The sequence below is a fragment of the Asterias amurensis genome, chromosome 4 (genome assembly GCF_032118995.1).
Source record: "Asterias amurensis chromosome 4, ASM3211899v1".
NCBI lineage: Eukaryota > Metazoa > Echinodermata > Asteroidea > Forcipulatida > Asteriidae > Asterias > Asterias amurensis.
In genome coordinates this window covers 23,365,989-23,391,009 of record NC_092651.1, presented here as the reverse complement: position 1 = coordinate 23,391,009, position 25,021 = coordinate 23,365,989, and the positions used below count along the sequence as shown (strand labels likewise).

Genomic DNA, 25,021 nt, shown 5'->3' with positions numbered 1-25,021 from the left:
GTTATAAAATGCATATAGTTGGAAAGATGTTTTAAAAGTAGAATAAAATGATCCACACAAATTTGCCTCGAAATGTGCACAAGCAAAGAATCCCTGCTAAACCACAAAGAGTTAGGACTTGTCTTATCTCAAGTAGGTCTGCATGCTACAGTGCTGGGTTGGGACTCGTCCTAAGTCATAAGATTAATCCTAAGTTCGGAAGAGTTTTGTGAAATCGACGGCAGGAAATACGCTTGAAGTACAAATAAGCACGGACTTGCCTGCTTCGGTAAGGGCCAATGCATTGCTGATGGTAAGCAGAGCCATGACAATGGGCCCAGATCTGCAGCAGATAGGGATCATGCACATGCTGCTCACAAAAACAAAATTATTTTACCAACACAAGCTAAGAAACTTTAATAGATGTTAAATTTGCATCGGGAATAAAGAATACTCATGTCTGTTAGCACTATACTCAGTACTCACCAGAGTTCTGTGAACAAATTTTTACTCGGGTAAGAATGTTGACAAAAAAACATAAACATTGCAAACAAATATAACGATTGCGCATCCAATATTTGTGATATAATATTACTTCAACAAAGACGAGGAGTCACGGTGGTAGATGATCGTCTATGTAATCATGTGACCTCATGATGATGGAAGAATGAAAATAAACACAAAACAATTCAAAGTTTGTTTTCTCTCATTTTTTTTATTAAAATCTTTTTCTGGCATTACATAATTATTTGTTATTTACCTACAAAAAGATCATCGTTATGTATACAAACATTTATTTGCACACGGTACTACGCAAAGTAGATGAGCCATGTGAATTGTTGTTAATAAACCATCAATAAATAAATGAATACTGATCTGAAAGAAACATTTTATTTCATCACTTTAAATATCATGTCTTCTATTTTTGAGTAGTTTTGGTTGCCAACACTACTCAAAAAGAGATATTCACATAGAGTTACCGCATAACTCTCTTAGTTCTACTTCAACCATGCAAAGTTTCAAATCCTACAAACCAATAACAAGAAAATGAGCTAATTTTTGTCTAAAGAAATTAAGCAGAAAGCCTTTCCAATTCCCTTCTAACAAAAGTTGTTGTATTTAATTTGTTTAAAGTTAAATTTCGTCAATTAAGTATTGCATTAGTAATACTGGTACATATATGAAGTAGTCTTTTCATTCAAATCAACATGATTTTTATTTGTAATTACTTAATCTTTACCTGTAATTAAAGGAACACGTTGCCTTGGATCGGACGAGTTGGTCTATAAAAAGCATTTGCAACTGTTTGTTATGAAATGCATAAGGTTGGAAAGATGTTTAAAAAAGTAGAATACGAAATTGCGTGGTTTTCCTTTTACTTTGCGAACTAACACGGTCAGCCATTAAATTTGACTCCCATACATGGCCGACAATGGTCAACGAGGTAAAAGAAAAACCACGCAATTTCGAGGCATGTTTGTGTGGACCATTGTATTCTACTTTTACAACATCTTTCTACCCATATGCATTTGATAACAAATGGTTACAAATGCTTTTCAAAGACCAACTCGATCAATCCAAGGCAAGTCCTTTAAACAATATTAAAATCATTTGTAGTACGACCAATCCTCAACTTGTTCAAGTCAAAAAATGTTTACCGGTAACTTCCTTCTCCAAAATACCCAGAAGTGTTAAAATAAATCAGATTTTTATTGTTTATGTTTTACCCAAACAACCATCAGTGTTATAAAAATATTTTCACAAAGTCCTGTGAAATCACCTATTTTGGTTTGTTTTTTTTATGTTAGTTTTGATACAAGGTCTTTCTGACAGCTTATAGAAATCAGTTGTTGCTCTCGTTTTTCTCAGCAGTCAAAGACGCACGAATTTAAACATGTCGGTGGAACAATATTTCATCTAAACTCCTACACTACAAATCCACATTTCTCAAGAAATACCTTTAAACATTTAGAACAAACACATTAAGTAACTTAGTAATTTAAAAAAAACAATTAGTTTACTGTCTATGATTTTTCTTATTTTTTTCTTCTCATGAAAAACATAGCCATAAAAGCACCATATACAAAGGCCGATGTTGGCAGTCCGCCTTTTAATATTATATACAAAATGTTAAAAAAGACAAAAGCATAATGAGATATGTCATTGCACTGGATGTACTAATTATTGGTATTAAAACAAACAAAATGTATTTTATTCTGGTTGTAAAACCAAGGACTCTCAGAAAAGTGAACATAATCACTGTAGTAGCCAAGAACCCAATGGAGAGAAGACAAGGAAGGAAATTTCAGTTTAAGATGTGGGAGGAAAACCCCAGAGATTTAGTCCAGGGAAAACCCACACGGACTGAAAACCTAATCTGGGTAGTGCCCCTGGCGTGACTCCAACCAGGGTCTTAGAGGTAAAAGGCGTACAAAATACCTCACTACGCCAACCCAAACACCCAGAGGAAATAATTTAAAGGCAGTGGACACTATTGGTAATTACTCAAAATAATTGTTAGCATAAAACCTTATTTGGTAATGAGTAATGGAGAGCTGTTGGTAGCATAAAACATTGTGAGAAACGGCACCCTCTGAAGTAACTTAGTGTTCGAGAAAGAAGTAATTTTCCATGATTTTGATTTCGATACCTCAAGTTTAGAATTTGAGGTCTCGAAATCAAGCATCTGAAAGCACACAACTTTGTGTGACAAGGGTGTTTTTTTTCTTTCATAGTTATCTCGCAACTCCGCCGACCAATCAAGCTCAAATTTTCACAGGCTTGTTATTTTATGCATATGTTGAGATACATCAAGTGAGAAGACTGGTCTTTGACAATTACCAATAGTGTCCAATGTCTTGAATGAAAGATGGGACGTTCCATTATACTGCCCCCGTCTTCATTGAACTGAATATTCCACCTTCATGGAAACACTCTCATAATTTCACTCATAAACATTTGTATAATACAAGAACAGACCTTGAACTTCGCTCTTAAAGGGGCACATTAATGTTCCTCTGGGGCATGTGAAGGTCAATTGGTACAGGAACCTTGCCCAAGGCACCACGGCAAAAACAGGCAATTGCTGTGGACGCCATTGGTTATTTGGAAGCCTGCAAGAAAACGTGTACATACGTCCAACTTCATAGTTGAACAAAATAACGGACGGAAATTTCTGTTAAGTACTTTCTCCTTAAGTGTTAACAAAGAAAGAAAAAAGACTTGGCTGCTTAATTCCGAAGCTGAATACATCCATTTCATATTGAAACCCAGTGCAATGACACGTCTGTGGTTAAAAAAGTTGTACATGTTCTTCCGCAGCACCTTCATCATGTCTCCACAGCGACATATTTTAAAGCGGCAAACCCGTATTTTCTGGAGAGATCCTTCTGGAATTCTTCCTTTAATATTTTGAGACACCTTCAGAAAGAGAATCAATTAAAGAAAGAGAATTAATGGCAGAAACACAACCAATTGCAGAAAGACTATCACAAGGAATCCATGATGACGCTGGAACTAAATTATAATATATCAAAAAACGCAACCACCTTTTGAAATGAATGTTGTTTACATCTACGTTTATGAAGGATTCAAACGGTTCAAAAAACCACAAGTTTCTGTTCCCTCTATATTTTGTCTTTAAACATCAATTACTTACGCTCTATAAAGGTCACTGGATCGGTATTTAGCGATGTCAAAACTTGGCGTGTGTGGCATGTGTATTATAAAAGCATTGGGAAGCACGATGAACTCAAACCTGTAACAAAGAAATCCAAATATTAACTATCAGATTAGAAGATTGGAATCAAAACAAAAGGCCCTAGACAAATAATTAATAACAAGTGTGAACAAATAAATAATAATTAAGTTGATGAATAAGTAAACAGATAACAAAATAGTAAAAATAAAAACATTAAGTTAATAAATTTAAAACAATAGAAACAGTTGTCCTCCACTCACCCTTGTACATCAACCTCCATAATTTGAGAAACTTTGTTCCATCCAAATCCCACAAAACGAAGATCATACTTTGGGCAGTCCTTCTTCATGACGATGTACGGCTCGAAGTCCGGCTCCCATTGCACCTAAACACAAGTAATACAGAAGGAATTATTTAAGTAGGCTTTGATCATTTGCATGGTGAGAGGTGAGGTTTGCGGCAGCACCATGTAAAAATCATTTTAACCAGCCGTCGATTTCACCAAACTCTTCCTAACTTGAGATTAATCTAAGGACTTAGGACGAGGTCCCAACCCTGCACTGTAGCATGCAGACCTTAAGATTAATCCTAAATTAGGACGAGTTACTCATCCTATCTCAGATAGGATTAGCGTTTCGTGAAATCGGCTGCAGTTCTTTTTAGAACCAACACTACTCAAAAGAGATTCAACTAGTTAAAGACATTGGACACTATTAGCAATTGTCAAGACTACATGTAGTCTTCACAGTTGATGTATCTCAACATATGCATAAAATAACAAACCTGTGAAAATTTGAGCTTAATCGGTCCTTGTCGCACCCTTGTCGCACCCTTATCACACAAAGTTGTGTGCTTTCAGATGCTTGATTTCGAGACCTCAAGTTCTAAATCTGAGGTCTAAAAATCAAATTCGTGGAAAATTACTTCTTTCTTGAAAACTACATCACTTCAGAGGGAGCTGTTTCTCACAATGTTTTATACCATCAACCTCTCCCCATTACTTGTAATCAAGAAAGGTTTTATGATAATAAATATTTTGAGTAATTACAAATAGTGTCCACTGCCTTTAACATTATCTTATCATTGCTAACTATAGGTAAACAATGTTTATTATTGCTAATTAAAACTAATTTATGTTAAGTAAGTTTTACTGTAAGGGAATACCCTGCATAAATGTTTTAAAAAAATATTATATTAAAAACAAATACATTAATAATAATAACTGGTTCTATATAGCGCCAAATTACCAAAGGAAGCAAGGCGCCTAAAGCAATGCCCTTTAATAACAAATCTTTCAGGGATAGTACAGAGTGCACAGATTTTTTGAGGAATATGCAATATTCAGTAGTTTGATATTCACAACTAAAAACAGTAAAGGTGCCTACATTGCAACAATAATATAACAGTATCAATCATACATATGGCATCTTTGCCACTTGATTCAAAGTGCTATGATGGAGGAATGTGGTGTTTGAATTATCAGACCCTTTTTTACAAGGTGATGCAGCGCAATCTGTAGCCAACCATACCAGGAACAACGAGGGCAAATCCCAGTGTACTTGGCCCAATTTTCACAAAGCACTAAGATTAACCTGAAGATAAGTTGTCAGTTATCACCACAGTGATTTATATTTTGACATCACACCTTAAGATTTTTATTATTATTTATTCGGCATATCAAAACAAACAGAGCAAAATACAGAAACCACAATATACTCAATTCAATTCAAATACACATTTTGTTTCCATACTTATATGAAAGATATCGACAATTACATGTAACTATTGAGTAAAGCAAACATAACATTAAATAGCAGTAAGCAGGATAAATGTAATAAAAAGAGTATGGGGCTGTTTTGATAAGCAGAAGCTTGTAAAAAAAACAGCCAGACAGACAAAGGAATAAATCAAACAGACAGACATGCAAACAAAAGGACAGACAAACATAAGACAAAAGGGACAATAAGCCAATCGCACATGCCTGGCATTAAAAGAGATAACCAAATGACTGTGACTTGAAAGCCTTTAACTCAAAAATGTGTCTCGCTTGTGGCCAAAAACAAAAGTGTCGAGACCGGGACTCTGCTCATCAGAAATACATAAGCTTGAGTCTGATACGCTTGACCACTCAGCCATGACACACGCTACAATGTGTAAATATCAAACGTAGCAGCCAAAAGGCTGAATTGTGTTTAGGTTTACAATATAAAAATACATTCAAACATATACAAATATACAAATATACAATAAGAGATTATAAAAGTAGAGTAGATTTGAAAATAAAATTTAAAAAATGTAAGAAGATACATTTGTATACAATACAAATATTTACACAATGAAAACAATTTATCTGCAGGCCAGTCAAATTATTGGTGATTGAGCAGCTCTACTAGGGAGGGGAAGCAACTGTTTTTGAAACGATTAGTCCTACATTTAATTGTACAAAGTTTATTGGAATTTCTCAGGTTCTTGTTTTTAAGTGGAAAGCAAAATAATAAGCACGGAGGACGCGGGGAAAATAGTTAATCTATGTGAACCAAAAAAAGAGATTGAACGGCTGCCGAATTTATTGACTTACTTGGTAGGGTGTTGTGGCCGTCCGCCACTTAGCAAAATTGGTTGGGGCATGGCCCTTCTGCCATACATGGTAGCGGAATGTGAATAGAGTCCCCATGTCCAGCATGTGAAGTAGTTCCGCTTTAGATTTGGGGAAAGTCAGACGGTAACGTAGAGTCTCAAAGGCAGGGACCACTAAAGCCTGTAAAGGATGACATCATTGATAATGAAAATGGCATATTAAAATGGTTTCCGACAATTCTAAAGATTGTATAAAGATAATTCAGGAAAATATACTTATTCAATTCAGTTCACTTTATAGACACAACAAAGCACATTATCATTTATTCACATACATGTAGTACATGTAGAGTAGTACAAACTAAATAAAGAAAACAAAATGGCAAACATGGGGGAAACAAAATTAAAGTTACAACCAAGCGGCAATGATGTGGCAAATGTTAGAACGGGCAACTTCTAATTAAAGATACAGATACTAGGTCAGAGCACACTTACCAGGTAAATTAAATTGTCTCAGAAGTGAGCATTTGCTGAGAATTATGTAAACATAGACATTTTTGCAAATACCCATTGCGCAAGCGCTAACTAATGAATGAGGTACATGTACATGTACATGCTGGTCTAGCTACGGATCAAACTTGATCGCTAGCTAGACCAGCATGCACCTCATTCAACGCCTACAGCGTGCGTATTGAGTATCTGCAATGAGGTCTATTTAAAAACTACCTGGTAATAATAGTAATATTTAAGTCTTAAATAGCGCACGTATCTTCCAACAAGGTACTAAAGGCACCAAGTATATACATTTATACAGAGAGAGAGGTTATTGAAAGTTATGAATTCTGAGACCCAATTATGTAGCACCTTAAAAGGGTTTACAAGGTGCTACAGCAGCCACAGCCAGAAACACCGGGGCGAACCCCTTCTCATTTCGATAAGTGCACTGGGTTCTTTTACATATGCGTTACACAACACATGGGACCAACGTCTTTATGTCCCATCCAAAAACGAAGCAGTGGTTAAGTGTCTTGCTTAAGGACACAAGTGTCACAGCTGGTAGTCTGCTGCCACCTAGTGTCCCAACACCACCCATTACATAATGGAACATGGTTGTCTCCCCCCCCCCCCGCCCCCCCCCCGCCCCCCCCCGCCCCCCCCCCCCCCCCCCCCCCATTACCTAGTGGAATAGTCTACTAACCTTGTCTGATGATTTCATGTCCATCATATCGATAGCCTTCCTGAGGTATGCATACAAACCATACATAGGTAGGAAGTCTATATCAGATAGGAAGACGTAAGGCGTGTTGGCTTGCTCTAGGGCGATGTTGCGCAGGTAATTCACCGGGTAGAATTGCTGGAACAAATAATTACAACTTTGTAAGTCAAATGTTGAGTGATAACGTAGCGTCTTAAAGGCAGGGACCACTAAAAAATTACATCATTCATAAGGAAAATGGCATTTAAAAATGGTCATTGACAATTATAACGAATTATATTCTCTGTTTATTGTACTACCTAAGCTTAGTAGTCAGGGCCTCATTTCACGAAGCTGCTTAAGCACGAAATGTTACTAAGCACAACAAAATTATCTTTTAAACCAGAGTATATTAATTATTAATAAAATGAAAACTGAATTAAGATTTTCAGTCATTTCTTTTGACCCACACACCCACAAAAGACCGATCCATTAAGCCCCGCCCCATTACATATTGACCAATTACATTCCATTATAGAACCAAAAGTCTGACAAAACAAGGTCCAACATGCGGCAGAGTTGTGCAGAAAGGCGTTGGAGAGGCTCACGTCTTCTTGCTCACACAAGCGTTGTGGGCAAAGCCTAATGGATCGGTCTGTTGCAAAATAAAGATCGAAATTTCAAACATTGGTTGTTTTAAATGACCCCTAAGAAAAAGAAAATGTAGATACACAAAAACATTTCTTATCCTACCCCTTCTTTGTAGACAACATGATATCCCACATTCTTGCGTTTCATCAGTACATCTGAGCTCAGGGTATAACGCAGGAATTGTTGGGCTTCAGCATCGGACATGTACAGAGCAAGACTTATGGGACCTTGGGATGAGAATAAATTCAAGATGCTTTATTTCAATGATTGGTACAAGACAGTATCAAAAACAAGACATAAAGAATGATTAGATTCAGGGTTGCGAGTCAGTTGACTTCCGACTGGCATCTCTGAAGAAAGATTTCAACAAAATAGCGGGAGACAAGAAAAATAGGGCTAGATATCTTGGTAATCTAGAGGGCGCAAGTTCAAGTCCCATTCTAACCAATTTTTCTGTGTTTCAACCTGAAATTATATTTTCTGATTGTAACATGCTTATTCATGGCCAACATCTTACAAGTGAAATTGTCTTAGGCTGGGTTTATTGTGTTGTAAAACACTGTACAGCGTTTTGAGATTTTTTTTATGTAAGACGCTATATTAAAAATAAATTATTATTATTATTGTTATTATAAAATGTTCTTACCATCCCAATGTTTACAGATAGATTCTAGCATTTGTAGTCTGTCCATGGATAGCTGTGCAATCAGGGTTACATCATTGCCATCTGGCTTCTGTCAAACAAACACACACAAACAATATCAATTCACTCCAATTCAACTCAATATTTTATTAGTCCTGTTAAAAAATACATGAAATTCCTTTTCCTGATGAAAGTTTACATACAAAAATATCAAAAATACAAATCAAATACAAATACAAATGTGAAAAGCCTTATAGCCAATTGCATGCCTTTACTGAAATCTGCACTTACGGAACCATACAAACCCATGCTTAATAGAAGGGCATTTCACAGGTTATTATTAGCAAGGGTTTTTGCTTGTTAATAAGAAATCTTCACTTACACAGCTATCACAAAGATTCAGCGCTTACACTGTAAACGGAAAACAGTAAGCAAATAATTCTGCAGTAGGCAAAGCCATGAAATTGGGCCCAGAACTTCATGACAAAACTGAGTGAAAAGTGTCGTTTGAGATAATTTAAATATTCTCTACCATATAAATGTGTACATACAAACACAAATGTAAGGCATTATAAAGCCCCACTACATCAAGAACGCAGCGTGTCAGATTGGGTATAAAAACTTGTTGATACATTTCTTGAATTCACATAAAGAGTCTGATTCGCTGATTGAGTTACTGGGTGCATTCTATGCTTGGGCAGCAAAAAGAGAAAAAGGATGACTAGATGCAGACTTCAGAAGCTTGACAGATTTTGGTTCCATGAGGCGAGTAGTGTCGGATGCTGAGCGTAGACTTGAGCGCCCAGGCCGATGGAGAGACAGGCAAGAGGATAAATAGCCAGGTGCTGTGTTGTTGAGGCATTTCTACACATAAACCAACATCTTGTCTATACATGTACATTTATCAATACAAATGCAGAGTATTGATATAATAAGTAATCTTTCAAGATATTTGGACAGCAAAGTGAGGTCCATGTAAACTTCCTGAAATCAGGAAAACTCTTGACGTTTCACAGGCCTGTGATTTAAAATAGGAGTAAATCAATATTCCTTGATGAAGGTTTATGAACCTTTCAGTCAGAATAAGAGAGTCAAGAAATAAGATGAATGTATACTTTACCGGCGTGTACTGATATTCTAAGTAGTATAAATGAGTTCTATGGGTGAGTATTTTCTCTCTTCGGAACTCGTAGCACTGGTCATCTTCGTCAAGTTTACTGAACTGCAGAGTGAATAAGAAATTAGGAAAATGGTGTTGTCCAACTTTTTGAAGAATTCTCTGAGGTTATATGAGCAAGATCCCACTCATTTTGGGCGACTCATAACCACTCATTCCTCAGTTGAACTCTCACCTTTAATCCTCACTGATCACAGATTTTGAAGTAACTCCAGGCAACCACAGCACATACCGTAGTTTTGTTTGCTTTTGCTGTGGTCCTTTGCAAAGTTTCAATACAAATTTACATTGTCCTCATTGCAGTGCCCCTTACCAGAGGGAAGGTGCTGTGCCTCTTCAAGAGCGAAGCTCAAGGTTTGTGTACATGTAAGGTTAAATCTCAAACAAATCTTTCTGAAACAACTCACCTTCTCTTCTAGTGACAAATTTCCTTTTCCCTGTGCACATCCAAACAACTCGGTCCTGAGTAGATTGCCATCGTACTCAAGAAACGTCAGGTAGAGATTACGGAAAAACTCCACGTGTTTATTCTTCACACGCAGCTTCTTGGGGGAATTCCAGTGAATGACCTTAAGGTCAGTGACCTCTGCATAGCACAGCTGTCAAGGGCAGAAATGGAATAAGTATTGTTTAAAATAGAGGGGGAAAATATACTGCGATGACCTGAAACCCTTGTGGTGCAAGAGCAAGGGGTCTGTTCCCCATCAGATTGTCTTTTTGTGTAATTCTGGGTCATTTGCCCTTTTATCTTGGGGGTTTTGTTTCCTGACAATGACTAGAGCAAGCTTAGCTAGTCGAAACGTTTAGACCAAATTCAAGAATAATAATAAAAATAATCGAAGCCTTGTATAGCGCACCCATGGCGCTTGCTCAAAAAAATCTGCACCCTAGTCAGCTTCAGGTGCACTGCTTGTGATATCTTATAAAAGAACTGACTCCGTGGCAGTGCAGTTAATTACAATCCTATAAGCTTAAGTAATAGTCCCAGCCAATTTTCTGTACCTTCCACCCTGATAGTAGTTAAAAAGCAGGACAGTTCTTTTCAGAACTGAGAAGTCTCCCGAACAATCCGATTAATCTACTCTGCGGTAGTAGAATAAAAAAAACAGTTCTCTAAAAACAAACTCTACCTGGCAAGTAGATACACACATGGTGTTACCGCAAACCAAATATATATGGGTTTTGTTATGAATGTACATTTTAATGTTGTCAGCTTTTATTGTACTAACTAACTTTTGAACATTAGAGACCATAATTGGGTATTTTTACCAAAAGTGTCTTTTTATCAATATTGATGAGATAAAAAATACACCATTAATAATAATTACCTCGCTACGTGTATGATCACTGAGTTGTAGATTCCATGCGCATGGTAGGTTATGCACAAGATAAGGATGCTGTTTAATCACTGCATTAATGATATCCTGACAGGAAAATAAAGACAAATGGTTTGAATCAATTAAAACCCTCCTACAATCAGCTTGTTTCTAGAAGCAATCAACCCATACCTCATTATGTCACAACCATGGCATCTTGAGGCACACAATTGTGGCATTTTGAGGCACACACATGCTATGTCCCATGTAGAGCCAAAACCCCAAAGTGCTTCAAAAACCAGAAAAAAAACCACCGTTATTGTTTATTATTCTGGTTTTTTAAAAACACTGCACTGGTAGCCAAATGCTATATTGAGACATTGCATTTAATAACATCAATCTATGTATTTACATTAGTGCCCTGGTCATTGGGCCAATAACATTCCTTTAATCTTTCTCAGCTCCCTGCGCAGAAGTATACAGCCCAGCAGCTGATTTCACGAAACTTTACGCAACTGCGTAAGTCCACTTGCGCAACGTTTATGGCGCAAGTTACGCCATAAACGTTGCGCAAGTGGACTTGCGCAGTTGCGTAAAGTTTCGTGAAATCGGCCCCTGAGCTGCTGTATGGTGCTAGTGGTTTTTCATGCATACATTGTACATGTATGTCAAGATCAAAATTGAAAGAAGACACAATCAGCCCACGGAGTCACAGTCATATACCCCGGAAGTGACAAAAACATTATTGAGAGCGCCCTCACACTGTAACGAACCACCATACATACAAATACAATGAGACTCACCTGATCAGCGAGCGAGACAGACAGAAGACTCATGAGCTCCTTCTCAGCAGTGAATCTCCACATCTGCATCCAGCCCAGCTCCCTCAGTTTCTTCAGGTCGAACAGCATCACACCAGTATTGAAACCACGCCCCTAGTAGACCAGTCAAAGAACACAATCAGCCATTTTGAAGAATGGTCGACACAATAAATATCTTATATTTTAATGTTGGATTACACACAATGGTGACTAAGGATAACTATAAATAGTAGACTTGTGGGTACAACCATGAGTAAAATCTCTGTGAGGGAGTAAAGAGCCGGTGTAGTCTCGATGTTTTTCACAGTGTACTCTGATCATCTTCAGGAGAATGTTAGTAGCCGCAAGTCTACTACATGTATATTTATAGTTTTCTTATTCTTCACACCACGCACAGCTTTAAACACCATTTAGAATGGTGACTGTTTGGATTAGGCACCTTTGGCTATAAAAAACGTTTGTCTAGAAACATGATTGGACGGCTATTTTAAAAGATTGAACAAAATATCCCTTAACAATGTGTAAAGTTTTTGTGTAATTTCATGACAGAAGATGGTCCGGGCAAATTTGCTACTCCACAAATCGGTTAGACTCTGGCATCATTCAGAGTTATATCAGGGCCAATTTCATAGAGCTGCTTAATGGCCGATTTTGTGTTCACTGCTCACTGCGCGAATTCCATTTCATAGCGCACGGTAAGCACACTAAAAGGCATATCTAACCTTCCGGTGCTTACTGCACGGAAATTAATGACGTAACAATACAAATCCAACGTGAACACGCAAGATGGCCGCCAACTTTTCTTGCCAACCTGTGACAATACATTTACACCATAGCAAATTTTCCTGCTACAGTAAGCATGAAAATTGCTTACCGCTAAGCAGCTCTATAAAAGATGGCACTGATGTGTTTGGGCTACCGCTACTACAGCCATTACTCACCAGTGCAGGCCATGGTTTATGCTTCTTCCATATAGTACCTAGGTACCAATCGCTCTGGTTTTCTACTAAGCCTATCGCCTTCTTGCCTGTCAGCTTAACAAACATTCTCCATAGCTCGGCAATATCCGTTGCAAACGTCACATCGATGTCCAGCACAATGGTCTGAAAGTGAAATCAAACTAGTCATAAATTCTTTCTTTCTAGCCTTTTTCACTCCACTGCAGGAGGAAAGCCTCTTCACCGGTTCTCCATTTCACTCTATCCTGAGTTGTCTGTTGCCAAGCAATAAATATTATAAGACAAATACACAGCATAGCTAACTGTTGTAAGTGTATAGTTTGCACAGCTGATCATTTAGAGCCCTCACATTATATAAAAAGACTTAGCAGTAGGTGGGTAAAAAGGAAAAAAAAATACTAAAAATAAACAATAACATAGAAGGACAAATGGACGAAACTAATACCCCTAACAACCAAACACACAATAAATAAAAAGAAACAAAAGAAGAACAATAACAGTAATGCAATGTGAGTCACATTGCTATCCCATGGTAAACGTAACATGAGTCACGCTGTAGAATTGCTCATGATATTGGTGTACTAACCTTGTCTAGGTCCACTGGTAGGATCTTGGTAATGAGGAGCTTCATCAAACCAAACAGTCCAGAGTAATGTTTGTTTGGAATCCATGATACATCACTCTGACAAAAGGAATAAAATACACAAAGTAAGGCCGTGTCCGAAACGGCGACTTCGGCTACAGCTACTGCTAGATCGCGCGCATCTGCCTATTCTTCAACACTGGTAGACGCGCTGATCTAGACGTAGCTGTAGCCGAAGTCGTCGTTTCGGACACGGCCTAAGAATAGCACCCTCATTGAACAGCACTCATACATGTACTAGCCACTTTGAGGCTTGTGAATTATTTAGAGATCTGCAGTTGAGCGTCGTTCATTATTCTGACAGTCACGTGGTATGGATATGTACAGCTGATCTCGCAATTCACCGAGCTGCGCCTGAAATATTTTTATCCAGTTTACTGTGTCACAACTTAAAAAAAAAAAAAAATGTTTTATACAATTGTAAATAAATTATTTCCTCTCCTTAAAGGGTCTACGTAACTTTTGTAGGACAAAAAAACAAAATGTCCACAAATTTACACTAAACTTACACAGTTTGAAGATAATTATAGTAGAAAGCTTCCCTGAAAATATAACGTACTGAGGTGCTGTAATTTTTGGGAAATGCGTAAAATAATGTCATGAAAATAATTTTCGTCTCATGAGACGAAAATTATTTTAATCATTTACAATCGTATTTTCATGACATTGTTTTACTCATTTCTCAAAAACTACAGCAACTCAGTAAGTAATATTTGAAGGGAAGCTTTCCACTATCATTATCTTCAAACCTGTAAGTTTAATGTAAATCTATGGACATTTTGAAAAAGTACCCAAATCCTTTAACCAATTATGTCTTAAATTTGCAATAGTGTAATTTTGTTTAATTATTAATCTCTGCAATTTGACCTCTGGTTGCCATGGGATTCTGTTTTAAAAGAATAAACCAATAATGAATGAATGAATTGTACTTCACGTTTACATATAAAACGCTTACCTTGAAGTCTTCTGCCAGATAAAAGCTGACTTTAACTACAGGAAGATAGGAAAAATATAAAGTTATTCCTCAAAGAAATGAAGAGGTAGAGTACACAGAGCTTGGTAGTTAGGATTTGAACATTCCCAGCCTTTTGGACAAAACCGACTGCTTCAAATGTCAAACGTGACGTTTGCGCCTTGAACATTCCAAGCTTTTGGACAAAACCGACACCTCAAATTTCAAAAGTGACGCTTGTGCCTTATACACAAAAATAATAAATGATCTCCATCACAGACAACATATTTGAGTGCTGAGTTACCATGGACTGGAATATTTAGATGGAGTTGGAAATGCACTCAGCCAGAACTCTTAGAAAGTACTTTTTTTCACTGTCAAAGAAGAACATTATTTCAGTTTCACCCATCCACCAATGTGTATTATACTTCACACTTTCCAAAATCCTATGCAAAAAATCCACATGCTTATTGGTACTTGAGTGGGATTTGAACCCACAACCTTTCGCAACTCTAGATGAGTTGCTAACCAGCTTGCCCAGTAGCACAAGTATAATTCCTTTATTTCAGCAGCAGTCATTCAGAAATCAGTCGTCGTCGTCAACTTACCTCCAGGTACATCCCATGTTCTGAGCAACGTCTCCAGAATGACTTGGGCAACCTCGTCCGACAGAAAGTGAAAGTGCAGAGGATTCTTCCGATAGAAAAGAATCGATTTGATGAGCGTGACGACCTCACGACTGGCGTTGTGACCGGCACACACGATAGCCACGTGGATGACTTCACATTTAGGGACAGCGGGTTGCTGCTTGGGACAGCTGATTGATATAGTCTTGTTACCCTCTGTGGAGTGGTTGAAGCTGGTACCATTCCCAGTTTCTACATGAACGTTTTGATAGGTCTCGTAGGTCTGCTGGAGTTGACTTTGTGATATGCTAGAAAGTGGTGGGAAGAAATATTTAGAAATATACAGTAGTCAAGTGTCTATTAAAGGGGGACTGTCATGATGATCATATAGCAGGCATGTGGCTGGACATAGAATTTGCGAACTCTAAACACAGTTACTACACGCACACACGCTGGTTCAGCCTGGCTGTAATATCCAACAATGAGGGCGCCCTTTGTAATGTGAAGGCCAACACGCACACTCACTCATGCAGTTACTGAGTTAGAGGAATGTTCATTCATTCATTCATTCATTCATTCATTCATTCATAACAATTGTTTCCATATCTGATATTAAAAATAAAATAAATGCACCCCCGTGATCCCCTGGCTGCCGCTTCCCAGGTTGTATTGTAAACTTGGGTGTTATCCCAGCACTACAGTTAATGGTTTTCTGGCTTCAGACTGGCACCCCAGAACAAAGGTATTGACAAACCAGGGAGATCGCCAAATAAGGATTAGACAGCACCAGCACATTCAAACGGAGGCTCAAATCCCGCTCTAGTAAATTTGTCTTTGTTCAACCCAAACTATAAAGTCTACTCAGTCAGTTTCACTTGTGATTAAATATTACTTGTTACTTTAAAAAATGTGCACTTCACAGACATAGAGAAAAAGTGACTCCCAAAATGGAGCAACCAAGTTTTTATTTCAGTGAATTGGGTCAATGTGAACGACATACACTTAACTCTGAGATAGATATTATCCTGCTTTATCAGTGTGTGAACATCAACATGTAGATTCAATAACCTTGTTGTGACTATTTATAACAATCATTGCAGACATTCCCAATATGACCCTGTATTCAGATTAAGTCCACCCAGCTGTTTGCAATAACTAGGACAATCTTCCCTCCTGGTCCCAATTTCATGAAGCTCTTTAGCAGGACATACTGCTTGACACATTTCTATGCTAAGCAGACATTGAGAGGGGCACCATTCGCAAAAATGCTAACTGTATTGAATGTTGGCTGGTAACCTGTTTTTGCTAAGCAAGATTTTCCAGTGCTTTGGCATGTTTTTGGGTATGTTTTTGTGCTTACAAGCTTTATGAATAGGGGCCCTGATGGCAGCCAAGTGTAAACAATGAGCATGCATTGTCAAATCTCAATTAAAGACAGTGGACACTATTGGTAATTGTCAAAGACTAGTGTTCACAGTTGGTGTATCTCAACATATGCATAAAATAACAAACCTGTGAAAATTTGAGCTCAATCGGTCATCGAACTTGCGAGATAATAATGAAAGAAAAAATACCCTTGTCACATGAAGTTGTGTGCGTTTAGATAGTTGATTTCGAGACCTCAAATTCTAAACTTGAGGTCTCGAAATCAAATTTGTGGAAAATTACTTCTTTCTCGAAAACTATGGCACTTCGGAGGGAGCCATTTCTCACAATGTTTTATACCATCAACCTCTCCCCATTACTCGTCACCAAGAAAGGTTTTACGCTAATAATTATTTTGAGTAATTACCAATAGTGTCAACTGCCTTTAAAAGTGCAACCATTCTCATAAATTCATGTGGAGCATTTTTGTGTTCTTTCCTTTGTCCCTGAACTTAACAGTTTCCAACAGACTTTGTACACACAATTCCTTGTGGATCACCCAAGTCTTAAGAATTCCCCGATATGGAGTCCTTTTATTTTCCCTGACACTCTGATGGCAGCTTGTGTAAGCATTGAGCATACATGTACAATGTACATCATTCTAATGTCGAATCTCCATTAAAGGTGCAACCATTCTCAAAAATGCATCCTTGTGGAGCATTTTTGTGTTCTTTCCTCTGTCCCTGCACTTAACAGTTTCCCAAAGACTGTATACACACAATTCCTTGTGACGCACCCAAGTCTTTAGAATTCCATATGGTGTCATTTTATTTTCCCGACTACCCTGATGGCAGCTTGTGTAAGCATTGAGAATGCATGTATTCTAACATTGAATCTCCATTAAAGGTGCAACCATTATCCAAAATGCATCATTCTCGACCATTCGTGAGGACACGATTTTTTGTAAGAGGATTGATTGTAAAAGTGGCCAGTGAGTTGAATAAAATTTGACACCATTTAACTGCACAGCCGTCAATTTCACCAAACTCTTCCTAACTTAGGATTAATCTTAGGACTCCGGTCGAGTCCCAGCCCTGCACTGTAGCATGCAAACCCTAAGATTAATCCTAAGTTAGGACGGGTTACTCGTCCTAACTCGAGATAGGATTAATCCAAGCGTTTCATGAAATCGGCTGCATGTTGTATTTGTGGCAAAAATGTGCAATGTACTAACTGAAGATGGAGGCTGGCATCGTTTATCAGTAAAAAAAATAAATTAAAAAAAAACAATGGATGAGAGTGAATGGTAGGACAGTAGGAGGGTTGACTGTGTACTATGCAGTCACTATTATATCACAGGCTGGCATAGTGTATCCTTCAGAATCAAAATGGATGACATTTAATGGTCAGACGGTGTAAGGGTAGTCTACCCTGAACCTTGACTATAAATAGTCATAGTTCTGTAGAACCGCTGCCGATATTTTTTACTGTCAGCCATTTTGTTTACTGGTCTGCAAGCTGGTCCTTCGCGGTTTCCACTGGTATTGGCAAGCGGACCACCGTTATGGTCCAACACTAGCTACTTAGACTGTGTGTACATAGATGAATTCACCACATGACAGCATGATATCAAATTTTAGGCTGACAGCTTCGAAAAATCATAAACACATTTGAATGAAATGGTGAGGAGGGTTAATGTTCAAATATTCCAAATACCTGAGTTGTTTTTTGAGCATCTGGTTCTCCCGTTCAATCTCCAGAAGCTTGTCGGCCATGATGGTTTCTCGCTTCTTGAAATCATACACCGTCTCTCCCTCTGTATGATACCCTAATTACACAAACAGATTTTCTAGTTTAGTGTGCATTCAGTTCTATGCATTTTAATAAAAAAGCTTCAAAAAGTCGTTAATATTTGAGTGAGCAAAATACTCTGTCTCAAAAACTACATAATTTAGAGGGAGCCATTTCTCCAATTTCGTTATAATACCTACAGTACTATCAACGGCTTTCTATTGCTCGTTACCAAGTAAGTTTTTTATGCTAAAAATTATTTTGAGTAATTACCAATAGTATCCAGTTCCTTTAAAATTATGTAGCAAAATGGTCATATAATGCTCTTATGCTTGATACTCTGCCTACTGTTTCGCAAACATAACAAATCTGAAACACGTTTTATTGGATAAATAGATCGCCCCAAGCATTATTCAGGGTGTTATTCAGTAATTTGTAACTAAAGTGATAATGTGCACGTAGCTCATGTTGACCATGATGCTTAAAACATGACTTCACATTCTGGCAACGAGCCCTTAAAGCCATTATACACTTTCGGTACAGAATATTTTTTTTTTTATTCACAGATTTTCAAATAATTTACAGGGTTTACAGAAGGTAATGGTGAAAGACTTCTCTTGACATATTATTCCATGAAATGCTTTTTTTTTTTGAGAAAACATTAAAACAATATCAATTCTCGATAGCGAGAATTACGGATTTATTGTAAACACATGTCATGACATGGCAAAACACGCGGAAACAAGTATGGGTTTTCCCGTTATTTTCTCCCGACTCCGATGATCGATTGGGCTTAAATTTTCACAGGTTTGTTATTTGATATAGAAGTTGTGATACACGAAATGTGGGACTTGGACAATACTGTTTACCGAAAGAGTATAATGGCTTTAAACAAAATGTGTGACTGTACATGTTTGATGAGGCAGAATCATTAAGGTAGTACCACTTGCATGGTATAGGCCTAATGTATTGTAATTTTCTTCGCATCATATGAAGACCTATCAATTTAAATTCATGGGCATGTTAGCTCTCAAGAAAAACCCCAGAGGTTATTCACAGGCTGTAATGGATGTAACTGTCTACAATACAAATGTATGAATTCTTAGTACAAGTAACTATTCTGATGCAGTGAGCGATTTCCCCTTGAACATGAGTATATTAAAGTGGCCGAGCATACTAGGGCAATATTCAAGTTTTGTAGATTACAGAATGTGGGTTTGAATCCCGACATTTGGTCAGGCGCGCGATTGCTTCCTTGAGAAAGGAACTTTTTCATGATTGCTTCTCTGCACCCAGGACTACGAATGGGTATAGGCATGAGCTGGGGGAGCAACCTGCAATTACTGGCATCCTGTCCAGGGGAACAGAAATATTCTGAGTCACTTACATTACTGCCAATGAAACCAGATATAAAAGTCAGACTGATGACTTCATCTACATAAAAATGCTGCACAAATTGTATCAATGGCTACTGAAACGACACAATATTTTGCCAACTCAATGCAATCTTATTTTGCCAGGCGAAAATTGCGGACAATTTATATACATAACCTGCAATTAATTTAGTAATTCAATTTTTTTTTTTTAGATGGAAAACCTTGATCGAGGAAACACCATGTAATCAGGTAGGGACTAAGACCTACATGTAGGCCAAATGCAACTTGCAAGGCTCTGTCTGAGGTAAGATTCGAACTTGGGTCAACAGAGGTGAAAGCGGGGAAAGAAACCACTCAGCCAACCTATAATCAGGCCTGAAATTTCATCTTTGAAAGGGCAAGGCCATTTTCATTTTGCAAAGGGCACTTGCCACTGTACAACATGTACAATCTGAAAGTCTATCATGGGACACTTTTAAAGCCATTATACACTTTCGGTAAACAGTATTGTCCAAGGCCCACACTTTGTGTATCACAACTTATATATATAAAATAACAATCCTGTGGAAATTTAGGCTCAATCGGACATCGGAGTCGGGAGAAAATAACGGGAAAACCCACTCCTGTTTTCGCGCGTTACGCCGTGTCATGACATGTGTTTATAACAAATTCGTAATTCTCATTAACGAGAATTTATATTGTTTTACCGTTTTCTCAAAAAGTAAAGCATTTCATGGACTAATAGTTCAAGAGAAGTCTTTCACCATTACCTTCTGTAAACCCTGTAAATTATTTGTAAATCTGTGAACTTTTTTTTTTTTTTTCTGTACCGAAAGGGTCCAATGGCTTTAAAGGGGCACCAGGGTCAAGACCAGGGGCATCGCAGGCCATGGCATACAAGGCCTAGAGCTGTGTAACCCCAGGCCTGCTATAATGTACTCATAGTCAGAATGTAAACAACTAAACATTAAAGGGGAATACCCTGATTACTTTGAACAAATCCCTGGAGGAAGATGCTCACAATCACTGCCTTGATGGTGTCTTTGATTGAATAAATGTTTTCAAAATTCTCAATGCATCATGGAAAGTGTGGAAATGCAAACAAAGTGCATGGCGCAAAACCGGTAACTTTAAAAGGATATTCATAAACACCTAAGACAGTTTATCCATTCTGATAAACTTGTAACGCAGTGTTTACCCGAGGGCCTTACCATTTCATAGCTGGAGGGGTGTCGTGTTAAAAGAAATCATTGAACAGTTAATAATTTTTGCGTTTATTTTACTTTTTGACCAAAAAGTGTTGATGTTTTTTAACCGAAAAGATGAATGGGAATCAAAGTGTGTTGAATCGGATTTCAACTAGTGGTTTAAACCCGCCGAGGCCTGGTTCTTGATAAATTACCTTGACTTTGTCTCTGTAAAATTATAAAAAACCAGGCCTCGGTGGGTTTAAACCACTAGTTGAAAACCTCTTCACCACACATTGATTCCCTTATGTTCTGTATTACTTGAACTTCTGTGGATACTACCAAGAAGAATAATGAGTAGTAGATTTGGTAAAAGTGAGTTATCCCCTCCCCTGCCTCCATGGTTTAGAAAAAAACACAGGATTTTCCCTTTAAGCGCTAGTACCAGCATATCTGGATGATACTCGGAGCGATATGCACAACAAAATTGAGGTGGGGGCTTCAACTCAGATTCATAAAAATCGTTTCAAGATCATTTAGAATGTCCTCAATTGAGTAGTATGACTGTAAACCAAAGATAAACACCAAGTAAAAATTACATTGTGAGGACCTTGTTTTAATTCAGAATGCCCCACAAAAAAATTCCCCCAGGTGAACAGTTTGGATTGGGATCCCTAGATATAATTAAATGGGATAAACAGTTTTAAAGATGCTGTCAAATTTTTGGCCGATTTGACCCAAAAATTTAGATTTAAAATTCAATCTAGGTATTTGATGGGGGTCGAGAAAGTTACAAGCTTTCATTTGAGCCATTGCTCGAAAAAGTCCGCCAATTATTAGTAGCAGTGAAATAAAGTGCCCAAAATTAGTTTTTGTCGGGATCCCGACAATATATCACGTGACCAATTCTTATGTGTTTTATAAGAAACGTTTTAAATTTTTGTTGTGGTTCCTGACCATTAAAAGTAAAAGTTAAACTTTTTTCGTTAGAGCGGGTGATAGTCTTTGAAATACCATTCACTCAAAAAAGTTAATGTTTGGGGCCAAAAATCTGACATAGCATCTTTAAATGGGTTCCCTTTCAAAGCTAAGGAAACTAAGCCCAGGCCTCGGATTACCCTATGGCCACACCAGCCATGACAGCAATTGCTGTGGTGCCCTTTGCCAGGTTTAAATATAAAAACACATTTTTCTTGTGCCCCTTACACCAGCGGAAGATTGCTTTGCCTCTGCAAGAGCAAAGTCCAAGCCTGTAACAGACTAAATGTTCACAAACCCTAGCACTGTAACCTTTTGACTTACCATCTTGACTGTTGAATAAGTACTTTATTCCCACCACCGTCACGATGAGTATTACGAGTGCTACACCCAGTGGTTTTTTATTTACTTTGACCACATTCATACTCCTGGATTAGTAGGGCTCATGTGTGGACTCGGTGGTATCTATTGCATCATGTCAAGTCTTTCATACGTGGAAGTTTCTCTGAGTGACAATCTTGAGCAGCGTCGACCCCCAAAAGATCTTGTGCTTTCGTGAGCGTACCAATTACTTAGTTTGCTGCTGTCTCATGATCGCAGTTACATTATCTGTGGGATGAGGAAACAGTTCATTTAAAAATTATTACACATAATCCAGAAACATAGTTTTCGGAGTTTCACATCCCAACACTTTTTGGGGGGATGGGGGGTGGGGGGGGGGGGGTCTAATCAAACTACATCATACATGCCATTTAATTTTTTATTTTTTAATTAATGTCCATTTTCAGAAATAGATTGCAGCCAAAGAGTACACACGCACACACGAGCATAGATTCTCATCGGCACCTGCTGAAGAAAGTCAATCATTACGATGTAAGAGGTAAGGCACTGGAATGGATTACAGACTTCCTCCACTCCCGCAGTCAATGTGTTCTCGTCGATGGCCAGAAGAGCAGCGAAACCAGCGTCACATCTGGAGTCTCTCAAGGCAGTGTACTCGGCCCTCTACTCTTCTTAGTGTACATCAATGACCTGCCTGACTGCCTCTCAAGCTCAACAACTACTTGTAGGCTGTTTGCAGACGATACTGTTGTTTACAGACACATCTCTTCAATCCACACAGCCATCAGCCTCCAGAAAGATATCGACGCCCTCCAAGACTGGGAAATGAAATGGCTGATGCGCTTCAATTCAACACAGTGCCAAGTAGTCAGAGTCACCAGCAAGCAGACCATTGTCCCTGCCTCTTACACCATCCATGGGCATACCTTGGAGGCTGTCAACTCCTCTAAATACCTGGGAGTTCACCGTGATCCGAAGCTAAGCTTCAACACCCATGTTGACAACATCTCAAAAAGAGCCACTACATGTAGCACCAAGGCCTTCTTCTCCCGCAATATGAGCCACAGCAGCCAGAAAATCAAAGAAGCTGTCTACACCACCTTTATTCGACCAGCAGTCGAATACGCAACAACTTCATGGGATCCCCACGCGCAACTTAACATCAAGAAGCTAGAGCAAGTCCAACGAAGCTAAGCTCGATTCGTCATGGGAGATTATAGAAGAACGAGCAGTGTTACCGCCATGCTAGATCACCTCGAATGGCCCTCTCTTCAGGAATGTCGTTACCAAAACCGCCTTCAAATGATGTACAAAATAATATACATTTGTACAACTTGGTCGACATCCCTTGGAACACCCTTCTCACACACTCAACCACATCAACAAGAGGTCATGGCTCTCGTTTCACAATCCCACATACATGTACCAGCTCTTCAGTCTACGCCAGCTCCTTCTTCCCACACACCATCCGGGACTGGAACAACCCCCAGTTGATCCTACGGCATACCCGTCCCTTGACGCTTTCAAACTGGCGTTAAGGGACCCCGGCTGAAGTAAACCTCATCTCCAGCTTTTTACTCGCACCTGTACATAATTCTATCTGCACCTGACACAAATTTCTGTTGCCCAAGTCAACACATGCGCTCACACGCAGTGCGTACATCTTCAACCATTTGAACCTGCACTTTACAAGGAAGAAGAAGATGAAGATTCTACAAGCTTGTATTTTAAAAGCCTGCAACAACCGTGGACCTCCTGTTGTCCCACTTTAATTTTGTTTATTACTTTTTGCAACAGCTCCCACTGGTTTTGTACACGTTTTCCAACTGAGGACCGGAAAAGTTTCCGTATGGCGCCACCACTTTTTCATTCAAAATAAAATAATATAGTATCTAATTTACCTGATTGATATTATCCCTTTTTGTAAAAATGAGTGAAAAAGTGGTGGCGCCATACGGAAAGTTATCCTGAGGACCTTCCCTGAACCTTGGACCCAAATTGTCCTCTTTTGTTATTATTTATGTCCCTGCTTAGAGTGTATTTACTCTTGTAAACTCCACCTGAATATAATCAAGGACATTTCTTTTACACTTAACAAACAGTTTTGATCGAGAATTGTCCCTTTTGATAATGGTATATCATATTGTGTTGAAATAAAAACAGGCCCACAACAAACTGAGTAGTTTGAGCGATAGCGTAACCCTCCTCCCGATGGCAAAGGAGAGGAGGGCTACATTATCGCAACTACAAACTGACAAAAGGTTTTTTGAATGTTATGTAGTAGGGGTCATATTCTTCGATGCAAGAGTCTTCGAGGTCACCCAGCCATGGGAAGGCATCGTATAGCAAGCTGAAGACGCCCTCACTTTCTCATAGTCCTCTGTTTCAATGAGTAGACTCCCCCCACCCCACCAGCAGTGCAATGCAGTGCACATAGACATACACTACACTACAGCCAGTCAACAACAGTCAACATCATGATCATGAATGATCACGAAAACCAACAGATAAAATTAAAAGTCAGTGTACTCGTACAAACCACATTCATTCACATAATAACAATGCCTTAGTCAATCAACATATTCATTAAAATATTATTAGAATATAAACAAACTCACATTAATCCTTCGTGGTCAATTCAATCCTTGTGACATGTGTGACAAAGGCTCGTTTCGAACTACAGCAAATTGGCCATCCTCTTTTTGTTGTTTTTTAACCATCCGTGAATGTAGTATAGCGCCAC

At 38.4% G+C, this 25,021-nt stretch overlaps 1 protein-coding gene across 1 annotated transcript; it reads right to left on the bottom strand.

The window, feature by feature from the left end:
- Positions 1–687: 687 nt before the first annotated feature.
- Positions 688–25,021, bottom strand: LOC139936680 (xylosyl- and glucuronyltransferase LARGE1-like). Its single transcript, XM_071931546.1, has 18 exons — positions 24,897–25,021; positions 22,261–22,545; positions 18,321–18,432; positions 15,222–15,547; positions 14,617–14,651; positions 13,605–13,700; positions 13,001–13,162; positions 12,042–12,173; positions 11,251–11,346; positions 10,330–10,521; positions 9,866–9,967; positions 8,749–8,836; positions 8,205–8,329; positions 7,455–7,610; positions 6,258–6,437; positions 3,940–4,064; positions 3,638–3,736; positions 688–3,399 (listed from the first exon to the last, which is right to left on the bottom strand). The coding sequence occupies exons 2-18, from the start codon at positions 22,358–22,360 to the stop codon at positions 3,309–3,311; spliced, it is 2,217 nt and encodes a 738-aa protein (XP_071787647.1). The 5' UTR covers positions 22,361–22,545; positions 24,897–25,021; the 3' UTR covers positions 688–3,308.

What these genes read in the sequence shown, in the direction of transcription:
- LOC139936680 (XM_071931546.1), bottom strand. Translation starts at nt 22,360, where the DNA reads ATGAATGTGGTCAAAGTAAATAAAAAACCACTGGGTGTAGCACTCGTA. An exon ending in ATAAACCATGGCCTGCACTG is followed by an intron (nt 12,174 to 13,000) that starts GTGAGTAATGGC and finishes CTGGTCTACTAG; the next exon opens with GGGCGTGGTTTCAATACTGG. An exon ending in TATCTGTAAACATTGGGATG is followed by an intron (nt 8,330 to 8,748) that starts GTAAGAACATTT and finishes TCTCATCCCAAG; the next exon opens with GTCCCATAAGTCTTGCTCTG.